The sequence below is a fragment of the Atta cephalotes genome, assembly GCF_000143395.1.
Source record: "Atta cephalotes unplaced genomic scaffold scaffold00004, whole genome shotgun sequence".
Lineage (NCBI taxonomy): Eukaryota > Metazoa > Arthropoda > Insecta > Hymenoptera > Formicidae > Atta > Atta cephalotes.
The window spans coordinates 2,400,591-2,414,223 of record NW_012130068.1 but is presented as its reverse complement, the minus strand read 5'-3'; the positions used below and the strand labels follow the sequence as shown (position 1 = coordinate 2,414,223).

General features: G+C 40.4%; 1 protein-coding gene across 1 annotated transcript in view; it reads left to right on the top strand.

The window, feature by feature from the left end:
• LOC105626127 (microtubule-actin cross-linking factor 1) overlaps positions 1 to 13,633 on the top strand; it is a 92,169-nt gene that overhangs the window by 51,511 nt on the left and 27,025 nt on the right. Inside the window, exons 16-17 of the mRNA XM_012207439.1 lie at positions 1,927 to 2,042; positions 2,256 to 11,676. Of these exons, the coding sequence (XP_012062829.1) occupies positions 1,927 to 2,042; positions 2,256 to 11,676 (9,537 nt within the window). The remainder of the gene's footprint in view (positions 1 to 1,926; positions 2,043 to 2,255; positions 11,677 to 13,633) is intronic.

Here is a 13,633-nt window from a genome sequence, read left to right as displayed (position 1 = left end):
GAGAGAGAGAGAGAGAGAGAGAGAGAGAGAGAGAGAGAGAGAGAGATCTTCTAGATTGGAATTTATTTCCGTGTTAACATTTTCGCAATCTTTTACTTTTGATAGTTCGTTTTAAAATACTTTAGACTCCATCAAAATAAGATTAACTTTAATCTTGATTTAATTTATTGCTTATCTTTTTCCAATTCTAAAAATTAAAAAAAGATAAACAGGAAGTCGAATTGAGATTATCAAATTAAACTATATTGATAGAACCAGACTTTAATCTTAAGTTATGTTAAATTCGAAAATTATACTGACACTCTGAAAATAAAACAATCGTCATCTTTTATTTGAATTCCATTTATCGCAACAACGTAAATTCTTTTAAATGATTCTGCGTAAGGAATTACACGTGTGCGACGAATCGACGACGAAATTGTTCGACAATAAGACGCAACACTCGAAATATACCGTGTTTACATTATCTAGCCAAGTTGAATGACTTTTTTCTTTTTAAATTAATTTTAGATATATATAAATCGCTCGACAACGAAAGCAAGTAAATTAATTTTTCGTCAATATAACCGTGCAACTGGCATAAATCAATTGTCCGAAGGTTATCGATCACACTAATTAAATATAATTCTTCTGGTTAGATTTACGATGCAAGTAAATTGGTTACGGATTGTTTCATAGTCATTCTTAATATTTCTTACGTTCTTCATTAATTTTATTTTTATTGATATGAATTTCTTCATCCGCATGGCATAAATTAATGCTGTTAACGTCATCAAAAAGATGAAGATGTTTGTTGATGAATCCGAAAGATATTCGAATAAATTGTAGTAAATCACAATTTTTTACTTAAGCAATTTTGAGACATTAATTTAACTTCCTTTAATTTATTCGCACAGCAATAATTATGTCTTAAAATTCTTTCCAGATTTATAGTCAATTCGTCATTTTTTATCAAATATCTATGCATCCTGTTTGCGTCCTGTTTTCGATATTGGACGTAGCTACTTAATCATTATCATATGCTTGCAATAAGATTTGTTGATTATATACGTACATATTAATAAAAATTTTGCACAATATTCGCGTATCTGAATTATGTTCCGAGATTTCAAGGTTCCCGGCTTTGTTCTTCGTTTCACATCAGATCGCACATGTTCTCCCATGCCTTCTTGAGTTCATAAGTTGAAGATGGGAAAGACAGCATCTGTCTTCGCGATGACATAAGTAGATAACGTAGACCTATGCCTATGATTATGAAGCAAGCATCGCGTCTGAAATTATACGTTTTGGTACTTATGATTAAGCCTCTCATTCGGAATTAGGTAATTAAAAGCAAGACGTGCGTCGTGTCGGATAAAATTTTGCGTAAGAGCGGTACATTCGGCGCATGCGTGAGCAATGCTATATTTAAGAATCCCCGTCTCGGCTGAAAGATCACGACGAGGCACGTGGTCCAATTATACGCTGGCCGCATGTAAACTTGTGCACCGTCGTGCAGGCTGACTCATTTAAATGCATGCGGGATGTCTGTTGATGATTACAGCGTGGCTGACGCGATTGTTAATCGGCTTTCGGAATCGAAGATCGACAAGTTGACCCAGTTGTATCCAGTATCTTTAGAAGGACGGCGTCTTACATTTTATATAAACAGCTTTCGCGAATAAATTTCATTAATCCAAGAATTAAATTTTATTTTAATGAAAGCTAAATATTTAAAATAGATAATTTTACATTGAAAGTTATTTTTTAATTATATGTTTTTAGCAGAGAAAATCTGAGACCGCATTTATTAAATAAGTTTGAACATTATGAATGAATTTTGAACATTACATTCATCAATGTAGAAACAAATATTATATAAACATAAACGTAAAACACAAGATTAGACATTGTATTTTCTGCAAGTGGCAAAATGTTTACTTTCAGCGTGTTCTTCAAGAACAAAGGCCGCTGCGGACGTTCCGCACAGAGTTCAACATATATGAAAGCACTACTAGCGAGGAGCGTTATACATCCACAACCACACACTACACCCAGTCGCAGTGAGTATGATTTGTGCTAAAAGTTAAAAATATGGCCTATTCGTACTCATAGTAGAAAAGTGCCTCATCTGCTACATAGAATTCCTATTTACAATAGGAGCTTATTCTCCAATTATTTTAGATCGATAGTTAAGAAATGGATTTAATCTTTCTTACGGGTTTTGTAGTACGTTTCGATATAACATTCACGTTTCTCAATGGCTCTTGCCGCAGATATACCTCCGAGAGACATGAGTCCACCGAAACGACTTTCTCGAGCGAGACTTCGAAGAGAAGTTACAATGCGGAGCAGGCCGTGTATCGTCCTAATGACGAGATCACCAGTCTGGGTGCGGTTCAACCCGACGGCGTCGGTGATACCCTGCTCAAACGTTCGCACGAGAGCGGTACGACGAACTATGACAGACGACAACAGCAGCACGAGTTTTCATCCGTTGTGGACGGGTTTAGTAGCGAGCTTAGAGGGGTCGACGATAGGGGTAATATTATCGAATCGGTTCACGTGATGGACATTAAGTGTATCATAGATCAGAGCACCGGCAAGGTCCTTAGCGTGCGTGAGGCGATTCGGCTCAAGATCCTCGATGTTAGGAACCTTAGGATAGTGACATCGAGCGATGGCAGAATGAACATGTCGATCCAGGAGGCCATGCGAGACGGTATCATCAACGCGGAGATGGCCGATTGGCTGTTAACTCCAAATGGTCGGGTGTCTATGCTCGCGGCAATGAGTGAGGAGTTCAACGACGAACGGGCCGACATCGCGGATCGAGTTAAGGTAACGACAGCACGTCGTGACGATGGTGACGGAAGTAATGCCGCCACCATGGGATTTAGCGTTGTCGATGCGATGAAAAAGGGCTTGTTGGACCCGGCCACGGGAGAAGTCATCGCCGAGAATGGCGAACGGATTTCGATTGAGGAGGCATACTCACGCGGCTATCTTACTAAGGTAGACGTGACTGTTAGGGTAACTCGTAGTGCCATCGCACTCTCCGACGCAATATCGCAGAGTCTTGTGGATGATCGGACCGGCCGCATCGTCGATAGGATTACCGGCGAGTCTTATCCATTGGACGAAGCCGTCGACAAAAACATTATTGATGCGAATGTGAAAGAGATTGTAGATACGAGGAGCGACAGCAAGATGACGGTGGCTGAAGCTATGAAACACGGTATATTGAATGCCAAAAGTGGTAGATACATGCACGGCTTGTCGATGGAGAAGCTGCCGTTTAAGGAAGCTCGTCGTCGACAATTAATTGTCAAGCCGATGACGCTCAAAGACTGTTGCGATCTAGAAATTATCGACGACAAAGGTAAAATCGTCAGTCCAGCACATCGTGATAAATTAACGATATTGGAGGCCATATCACGCGGAGTCTTAGACTCGGAGAACATCAAGTCCATAGTAGATACTCGAACCGGTGAAATGATTACGCTAGCCGATGCCTTAACCAGCGGTATAATTAAAGTCGACGGCACATATCGCGACATGTTGAAGGATGAAAAGTTCCCTATTCCTCAAGCCAACGAGAAAGGCCTGATCACTTCGGTGACTCAGAAAAGTATTTTCGACATCGATGGCTTCAAAGATCCAGTTTCCGGCGAATACATTAGTTTGAATGCAGCATTATTGAAAGGTTTGATCAGCTCAAAGTCCGGTGGTACTTTCACGATTGATCTGAAAACTGGAAAGACCGTTTCGTTAAGCGAAGCAGAAGAACAAGGTTATATTAGGCCGGAAGTATTGGAGATGCTAAGTCGCGGCATCGGCATTACCGAGAACGGACGCGAGACAAGCGTTCTCGAGGCTGTGCTGCTCGGATTGTTAGATTCTAAGTCTGGTCAATTGTTGGATCCGCGTAGCAAGAGAATAGTGCCTTTAGAGGAGGCGATCAAGCGAGGACTCATTACTCCCGACGGTGCCGCACTGCTTACCAGTTTATTGAATATCGCAGTCACCACGCAAACTGTAACGAAGACCATCAGAAGATACGTGACGACTTTGCAAACGGGTGAAACTGTTACAAGAGATTTCAAAATCAGTTATGAAGAAGCGTTAAGCAGCGGTTTGATCGATGAAAGTAAAAATGAATTTAGGGATCCTGATTCGGGAGTGACGATGTCCATCAAAGACGCCTTTGAGCAAAGTTTGCTTGGTGATGACGTTCACCAACATTCGCAAGAACATATTTCGGATTCATTACATACAACTTTTGAAAGTACTCTGACAACAAATATCGGTGAAGTATCCAAAAGTAGAAGAAGTGAATCACCACCTAGAGCAATTGGCACGGTTACCACTATTATTACCAAAGAAATTGCTCCGCGAGCATCGTCTACACCGATGAAAGAGTCATCCTCAGTTATGATGACGATCGCACCATTAATGACAACTGATTCTGTTTCTTTCGCGCGAGATTCAACTAAAGATATCTCATCATCGACAAAAGTTAGCGACTCGACCAAATGGTCAACTTCCGAAATAACATCGAAAATGAGTTCGTTTGATCAAACTCATGTAGTAAGTCATGATCTCAAATCACCTTTGCGTGATGAAAAACAAGATATGGAAATAATCACATCAGAAATAATTACACCAACTACGAATCGCACGTCAGAGATTACGAAATTCATAGAAAACGAACGTGTTTTCACGAATAAACAGGTGTTCGAACTACCCACAGATGGTTGGACACTCGCCGAAGCTATCGATAGGAAACTACTTGATTCTGTTACAGGTCTTTTCATAATTCCAGGCACTGACAGATTGGTTTCTTTCGAAGAGTGTATTAACTTGCAGATCATCAATCCGAGTTCTGGTTTTGTTATTGATCCCTCCAACGGAAGAAAGGTGTCGTTGGTGCGAAGCTTAGAAAAGAATATTTTGGATTCTACAGGTCACTATTGTTACCCACAAAAAATCTCGATGAGAGAAGCAATTGCGAATGGATTGATCATAATGGAAGGCGAATCGAGCATAGATAGCGATAGCACTAATCAGAGGCTTCTTCAGATCACAAAGGTTTCAGGCGAGCCCGATAAAGTGGAGTTGACGCGTGTTGGCGATCCTTCTCAGCAAATGGAAATAAAAGTTAGTGACGAAATGTCTATGCCGGATCCGGTGCAGGTAACTCAGGGAGTGATTTATGATCCAGGAACGGCCTTAGTAATCTCCACAAAAACTGGAAAATCTGCGAATCTCTTAGCCGCAGTCTCCGAAGGAACGATACCGTCTACTGCTGTAATCATCAAAGATCCAACGACAGGTAAAGACATTGGTATAGCGGAAGCTGTTAACCGCGGTATTCTGAATACTAATACATGCGAATATAAAATTGATGATGGCAGAAAGATATCACTGATCGATGCGGCAAAGTTTGGAGTGGTGGCTGTTCTCGGTGCTCCCCTTGCGGCTACCGCAGCCGCCATAGAAGCGGTACAGAGAACGATGGTCAAAGATCCAGTAACTGGTAAGAAGGTGCCAAGAGAAGTCGCCATTGAACGTGGCATCATTCCGATGGATAATAACGCAACTTCACCAATTATTGAATCTGCAAGTGGTACGCCTGATGAAAATGAAAAAGTTATTGTGAAACATGTATATGACGATGAACCTGGAAAAGTTTGCATACCGAAAGAGGACGTTAAGAATACAACTTTGATTGATTTGTCGAAATCCGCCAATGACGTTACGGATGGCGAGAGTTTAGGCACGAAGACCAGAGCGCGAGTCACGATTGAGCCGAGATATCAAGTTACGATTGGTAAAGCGAAAACACTATCACAAAGTCCGGAACAAGAAGCGAAACCTATCGTTTTGCAGAAGATGCGAAAGAGGATAGTAAATGTCAAGGAAGCGTTGCAAAGTGGTTTCATCGACATGGAAACAGCAGATACCTTCGCGAAGAAAATGTGTAATGAGAAAGGAGATCCGATCACTCTTTCTGAAGCAATCCGTGATAACCGAATAGACGCCAATCAAGGTCAGATCAGGGATCCACAAAGAGGCGATGTGCTTAGTATCAAGCAGGCTATCGATCGTGGAATCCTTGATCCGGAGAGCGCGCATATATTAGTACCTTTGGTGAAAAGCTTGTCCGTGCCCAGCTTGTATACGCAAGGTTTGCTAGATCCTGTAGAAGGTAAAATCGTTCATCCAGAAACAGGCGCACATCTCACTCTCAATGAGGCTATAGTATGTGAGATAGTCGATCCTCTATCTAACTTGATGTTCACTGTTGATGGCCGTACGGAAACGTTGCAATCCGCCATTGCGAACGATACTGTCGATGCAGAGAGATTGTTGGTCAAAACGCAAGGTGGTAGTGTAGATCTGGTGAATGCGATAGAAAACAAAGTCCTTGAATTAAAGGGACCGACTAAATCTTTCAACATACCACCGGCGGGAATGACGTTCCCCGTTGCATTAAAACGTGGATTGATAGACATCAGCAAGAAAGAAATACGTCATCCTATTACCGGAGAGCACTTACCACTGGAGGATGCTATAAAAAGAGATTTTATCATGGCATTACCATATCCAGTGACTCCTAACAGTATCGAAATAACGAAGGCTTTAGAATCAGGATTGATTGATAGGGACAAGGCTATATTCTTCCATCCTACTACGGGAACTCCGATTCCAATTGCCGAAGCTGTCGAGTCTGGTCTACTCATCATCAAATCGCCTCATGATGAAAATACAGCTGCCATTACTGAAACAGTTACATCGTATCATACTATTACAACTAAGACTGTTGAACTTTTGTCAGGTTATGCGCTGAAGAATCCAACGGAAGTACAAGATATTAATACCGGTAATATCATTACTATTGAAGAAGCACGACAAAGAGGTATCATTAAGGATGTATCTGAAACTAAACAGGAATTTACGACGAAAGATATCAAGATGTCCTTTAATCACGCAGTGGAAAAAGGATTCGTAGATATGGAAAAGGGAATTTATACTGATCCTTGCACCGGTACCATAATGCCTATTGCTAAAGCCATTGAAGAAGGAATCCTCGATACTTCATCTAGCAAGAATGAATCTGTAACACCCAAATATTCCAATAACAGTTTGACTGTGTTAGAAGCGGTCGAGCAAATTTACGATGAAAAAACTGAGATGTTTAAAGATCCTGAGACGAACGAATCTTACAATTTGACGGAAGCAATGAAAGTGGGACTAATCGAACCTGATTCCGTACTTTATAATGTGAAAACTAAAGAATCTATCACTACCAAAGAAGCACTCGAGAAAGGTTTGCTCGATCCTGCCACTGGAAAAATGAAGATTGCGCGAGATCAAAAGGATCATTCAATTAGCATAGCGGAAGCTACGAAAATGGGTCTCTTGGCAGTTGTAGCCGCACCAGTCTTGGCTGGAAAAGCAGTTGTTGATGCAATTTCAAGTCGCAAATCTAAAGAGTCAAAACCGAGTGCATCCGTGACGAAATTATCTGTATCAAAGGAGAAAGAATCAAGTCCACCTGCAAAAATTATTTCAAGCCAAATTCAAATTACCCAGAAATCTCATGTTGATTCTCCAAGTGAAGATAAAACGTCGAGCTTGATGGAAACGCAGAAACCATTTTCAGATGCAAGAATAGTAGAAGAGATCCGAACTACAGAGATAAAAATGGAAGACGATAGCCAATTGAGAAGAATCACGGACGAAGAAATGCCAAGACCCATTTCGATAATCATTACGAGAGAATTAACGCCTCAGGTTCTTGCAGAACTTGGAGTATTTGATCTTGTAAGAGAAAAATTCTTGGATCCGGAAACGGGTACTATTACTTCTTTCAATGATTTAGTATTGAACCTGAAAGTCTTCGATCCAGACCGAGTACTCGTTAAAGATTTATCATCCAAGACGGATTTGTACGTGAAATTACGCGAGGCAATCAGCCGACCTCTCGTAGACAGAAATGTCGCTTACATGGTCGATCCAAAGACTGGTAAAAAGATACCTTTCTTTGAGGCAGTAAGCTTGGGATGGATCAAGCAGGAACCGGAAGACGAAACAGATACAGAACAGTTTGCAGAATCGCAGGCTTTAGACTTGCAAGAAGCTATCGATATTGGCGTATGCAATCCCATCACGGGAACAATTCAAGATCCAAAAACGGGACAAGTGTTATCTATGAACGAAGCTATTGATGCAGGACTTATCGATGTTGATGTGCTTGGTGTGAGAAATCCAATTACTGACGAAATCGTGCCGTTTTCTGAAGCATTGGAGACCGGCATCGTAGATCTTCGCAAGGATGTTGTCATTAATACAGAAACAAGAACGGAAATCAATATTACAACGGCGTTTTTACGAGGTCTAATTGTACCTATTTCTCGCAAACCAATCTCGTTAGAAGCTATTATTAGGCAAGGTCATTACGATACCGAGACAGGAAAAATACAAGATCCTCTGACTAAACAATTGATCGACGTTGAGGAGGGTGTTCGTAGAAGTGTTGTTGATGCTTTTATTACCGAGGTTGAGGATACAAAAGCCGGTTCATCCGTCTCGTTGGATGATGCGCTGACTATGAACTTGTTGATTCCTAGTACAGGTCACTTGCGCGATACGAAAGCGGGAGAGCTTCTACCCTTGGACGTAGCGCTTCATAAACGTTTGATTATCACAACACCATTCGTGCCTTCGCTGATTGACGCTATTGTTCAGCAATACTATTCACCGAAAACCGGCCTCGTTCTGAATCCAATGACAGGTGAAGATATAACATTGAAGGAGGCATTAGCTATTGGTTATGTTAATGGCTCTACTATAGTAGTAAAAGACGATAGAAAAGATAATGTTATTCCTCTCAATGAAGCAGAGGAAAATAAGCTAATAGATTTAGTAAGAGGAACATTGACTTATCCGCATTCTATGACATTGGACATTGCCTTTGAAAAAGGATACATTTTAAGTACCGTGAAACCATGGACGCTACAGGAAGCTTTAGCTCTTCAAATTTATGATCCAAAATTAGGCACTTTTAATATTGATGGTAATAAGTGTACTTTGGAGGAGGCGATGGAGAAAGGCTTTATTAGTAAAGACAGTCCATCGATTAAAGATCCGAGAAACAACGATATTATATCTTTGGGCGATGCTATCAAACATGGTTTTATTAACGCGAAGACCAGTATGGCAGTAGATCCATGTACCAGTGCGCCTCTTTCGTTAACTGATGCCTTAGATCGCGGCTTTATAGTACCAGCGAAACGTAAAATATCTCTACCGGATGCTGTCTTCAAAGGTTTATACGATCCCAAGACCGGACAATTCACAATACCTGACACGCAAGAGAAGCTTCCTACTGATCGCGCGATTAAAATGGGCGTGATAGATGCAACTACCGCGATCGTACGAGATCCCAACGGAATCGATGTGATGACATTCAATAAGGCTATTAAGACTTCCATAGTTGATCCCAAATCCGGAACAGTTAGTCATGCCAGAGGACCACCTATAGATTTCCAGGAAGCGCTAGAACGTGGTTTGCTCCTCGAAACAAGGAGACCTATGAGCTTCAGCGAGGCAATTTCAAAGGGCATCCTCGATGAGAAGACCAATAAATTTTTAGATCCGCAGACGGGAATTTACCTAACAATATTGGAAGCTATTCAAAAGAATCTAATAGACGCTGACTCGGTTACCGTCAAGGATACGAGGTCCAGCATCTGGAAAACAATGACACTAATGGAAGCTATACAATCTGATTACATGGACGGCACTACTGGCTATCTCAAAGATCCCAACAAGGGTAACAGGAACGTATCTCTGAGGGACGCCTTTGAATCTGGCCTCATCATTGACAATAGAGCAGCCGTATCTTTACAACGTGCCATCCATCAAGGATTGTACGATGATAACACAGGCAAGATCACCGATCCCAGTACAGGTAGAGCCGTAACGTTGCATGAAGCGATGAGAAAGTGTATAATTAGCCCCACGTTACCGTGTTATTGGGATAAGCGTGGCGAACGTTTATTATCATTGGCGGAAACATGTCGTGCTGGCGTAATTGATAGGCGCACCGGCATGTTCAAAGAACCCGGCACTAGCGGTTCAGTTTCATTATCGGTCGCGTTACAACTCGGTCTTATTGTCGATATAGAGAGCATGGGATTTGGCCTATATGAGGCGATATTAATGAATATGTACGATGTTTCGTCAGGCAAATTTATACATCCAACCAGCAACCGCAAGCTGACGTTAGCTGAGTCATGCCAAGTGGATCTAATAAATTCCTTGACATCGATTATCAAGTGCACCAGGTCTAATAAATACATCCCACTGGCCGAAGCAATCGTCTCGGGCATCATCGATGACATTCGTGGCATGTATGTCATCCGCGAGCTTGATAAAGTGATTAATCTCCAAGAAGCAGCGAAGAAAGGCTTTATTGTCACATCAAAGACACCCCTTTCGATTGAGGAGACAATCAAGTATCACCTTTACCGTAGCGATAGTGGTAAATTTGCTAATCCCGTTATTAACGAATATCATGATCTGCTTCAAGCGATTAACTGCGGTCTCATAGATCCTGATACTACCGCCTTAAAGGATGCGACGACTGGACAAATCAAGTCGCTATTAATGGGCATTGAAGACGGAACAGTCGATGTGTCTCGAGGAAGAATATTGGATCCTAAGACGACACGCGCTTTTAATATTGATGTAGCTTTAGAAAGAGGTCTATTGGTCACAATCGACAAACCTTTAGCGCAACAAATAGCACATAGATCACCCTTAGAAGCTTCTAAAGCCGGCGATAAAAATGTCAAAGAATGCACTTTAGAAGAAGCGATTAACTATCAACTAATTGATCCGAATACATCAATTATAAGAGATCCTAGAACCGGTCGATTTGTGACAACGGCAAGAGCGATTGCGGATAATGTCGTAGATCCCTCCATCAAAGGCACGATTGAATTAAATGGCGGAAGCAAAAGGGAACCGCGTTTCGTGCGTTTCGGTGATGTCACCGTATTCGTTAGGGAACCTTTCACTTTTGAGGAGGCAGTGGAGAAAGAGTATCTATCGCTAGAATCGGGCAAATTCACGGATCCGATCTCGAACGAACAATTGACTCTAAAAGAGGCGGTCGGTCTCGGTATCGTAGACTCGGACTCGGCGTTGATTAAAGACTCGCAGAAGAAGAAGCTGGTAAAATTGCCAGAGGCGTTCCGCAAGGGCATGATGGACGCTGAGAAAGGCAATGTGCTGGACACTGCTACGTCCAAGTTATACAGCTTGCCCAAGGCTCTGGAAGCCGGCCTGTTGATCACCCCAAGGAATGGTGTTTCGTTCATCGAAGCGCTACAGTTCAATCTTTACAATCCTACCACGGGCAGCTTTTATGACCCCTTCGTTGTCACTTCCGTGTTAGATCGTAAACGTCTCACGCTGGCGGATGCAATCGAGTCGGGCCTAATCGATCCGTCCACCACCGTGATCAAAGATCCGTTCACGGGTAATATCGCGAGTCTATTAGAAGCAATGAGTAGCAGGAAGGTAGATTCTATAGGAGGCAGATTAATCGAGGACATTGATGGCAACAGTATCGACTTCATGAAGGCCTTGGAGCGGGGTTATATACTCGCCGCCGAAGCTAGGGTAAGTAGGACCAATCAGAATGATGCCTTTTATATATCCCTGCAATTCCTGCACCAATTGATTCTTCTTTGTCCTCCGTTCGTTTTATTTTTTTTTCTTGTTTGGGTTTCCTTTTTTCTCACCCAAGTTTACGTTTGCTATTGTTTTCACTCACAATTCTCTTAACAGCTTCTTCGAGAGTTGGATGTGATTATCATTACGCTCGTCACACGAATCGACATTACGTTTTTATTGTTGTGCGATTCTTTCTCTGTCACATCTTGCCTTGCCTGACGTAAAGTTTTATATCATTCGCGAAGAGAGTCGCTTGCTGGTATGATGGTCCCGCATGGGGACCTCTAAGACTTCGTTTTTCATTCGCATGACATTTTTATTACATATCGATCGAAAATTGAGAAGAATAATACGCGTAATGTGCATGAGCATAAATTAAAATTATTCTCACTCTGATCTTATCTCTTTCTCCCTCTACTTCATAGAGGAATCATCCCCGTGCTTCCTTTTATCGGAATGCTCACATCAAACGGTTTATCTCAGATTTTCCTCATCATGTAATACACCATACTTATCTTCGTGCTTACTTTTTTTCATTACCTTAATATGGGCTCAGTAAAGGTCGGCCATCATCACGAACGATACTAATTGGACACTACGTACGTTTCCTCGAGCTCATCGTTTACAATCAGCGATCTACAAATCATCGGACAGTATCGAACATCGTATCATAAACAATCTTCTCCACCACGCAGAATATCATTAATCCTAAGCCAAGTTTTGTCGCATCAACAACGCTAATCCTTTTTAATCAATTAAGTAATATTAATCTATAATTTTATCGTTAATCTTTAATTTTATCATTAAGCTAATAATTTTAACTCACTTATCTTATTTTTTGCAATAAAATTTTCATTGTTTTATGTGCAGCGCAATTCGAAAGTTTATATAATTTATTTTAAAAACTTTTATGAAAATATTTCTCGATCGTCTGATCCAATCGTGAGTTCCAATCTAATGACTTCTTTTAATTGGAAAAAAATATATTATTCGCTGAAAATACTAATGCGTACGGCATGCATGTATGAAATAAAAAATTGGCATTTTTCATTCAAAATAACGCTTATCCAAAGAGAAGAAGGATTTAATTGAAAGGACATGCATTATCATGTTACTCTTTACCTTTCATCATCCTTCATAAGTATTGATTTAATCGGGATGTTAAACGATTGTGGCAAATAAATTAAAGGCATTAGTGAAAAAATAAAATTGATAATAGTCAATTATCTTTGTAATATATAAAAGAAATAATAGAATTGCATTAAGAGATATAAGATAATTATGATTGATTGATATTTGTTCTCCTATATTTTTAACGTAATGTTAAGTAATGTGAAACGCTTGACGGTAATCAAGACCAACATAATAATTGTAAGCACCGCATTAGCACTTCCTAATATATTATTCTACGATCTATTAAAAGATTTTTTTATAATAAATAATGTAAACAATAAGTTCTTGGATTCTTTTCAGTTGATTTTATTTTACTGATCTTCAAAAAATTTGTACAATTAACACATTATGATGGAATTAACAAATGTATATTTTGACTTAATTTTATCAAACTTGTTAATATACGTTTAATCCAACTAGTTTTTAATACCTATCTATTCAGAGTTATAATTATTATATATTTAAATGTTTTCCTTTTTTTCAGGTATGATTATGTTTACTTATCACGAACCTATGTTTTCGCTAGCATGAGTTAGCGGAAATTTCTCCACATTGTACATTACTGTATCATACGCATTATTATATGCAGTACATCATCACATGATCGTTACTTCGTCATTGTGCGTTTTAATTTATTTGCTTATTGGAACGTGTTTTATTACGCAATTACGTTCTCTTCATACTGTTATCGTTTATGCTTTAAACTGCATATGAAAAATCCGATACGAGA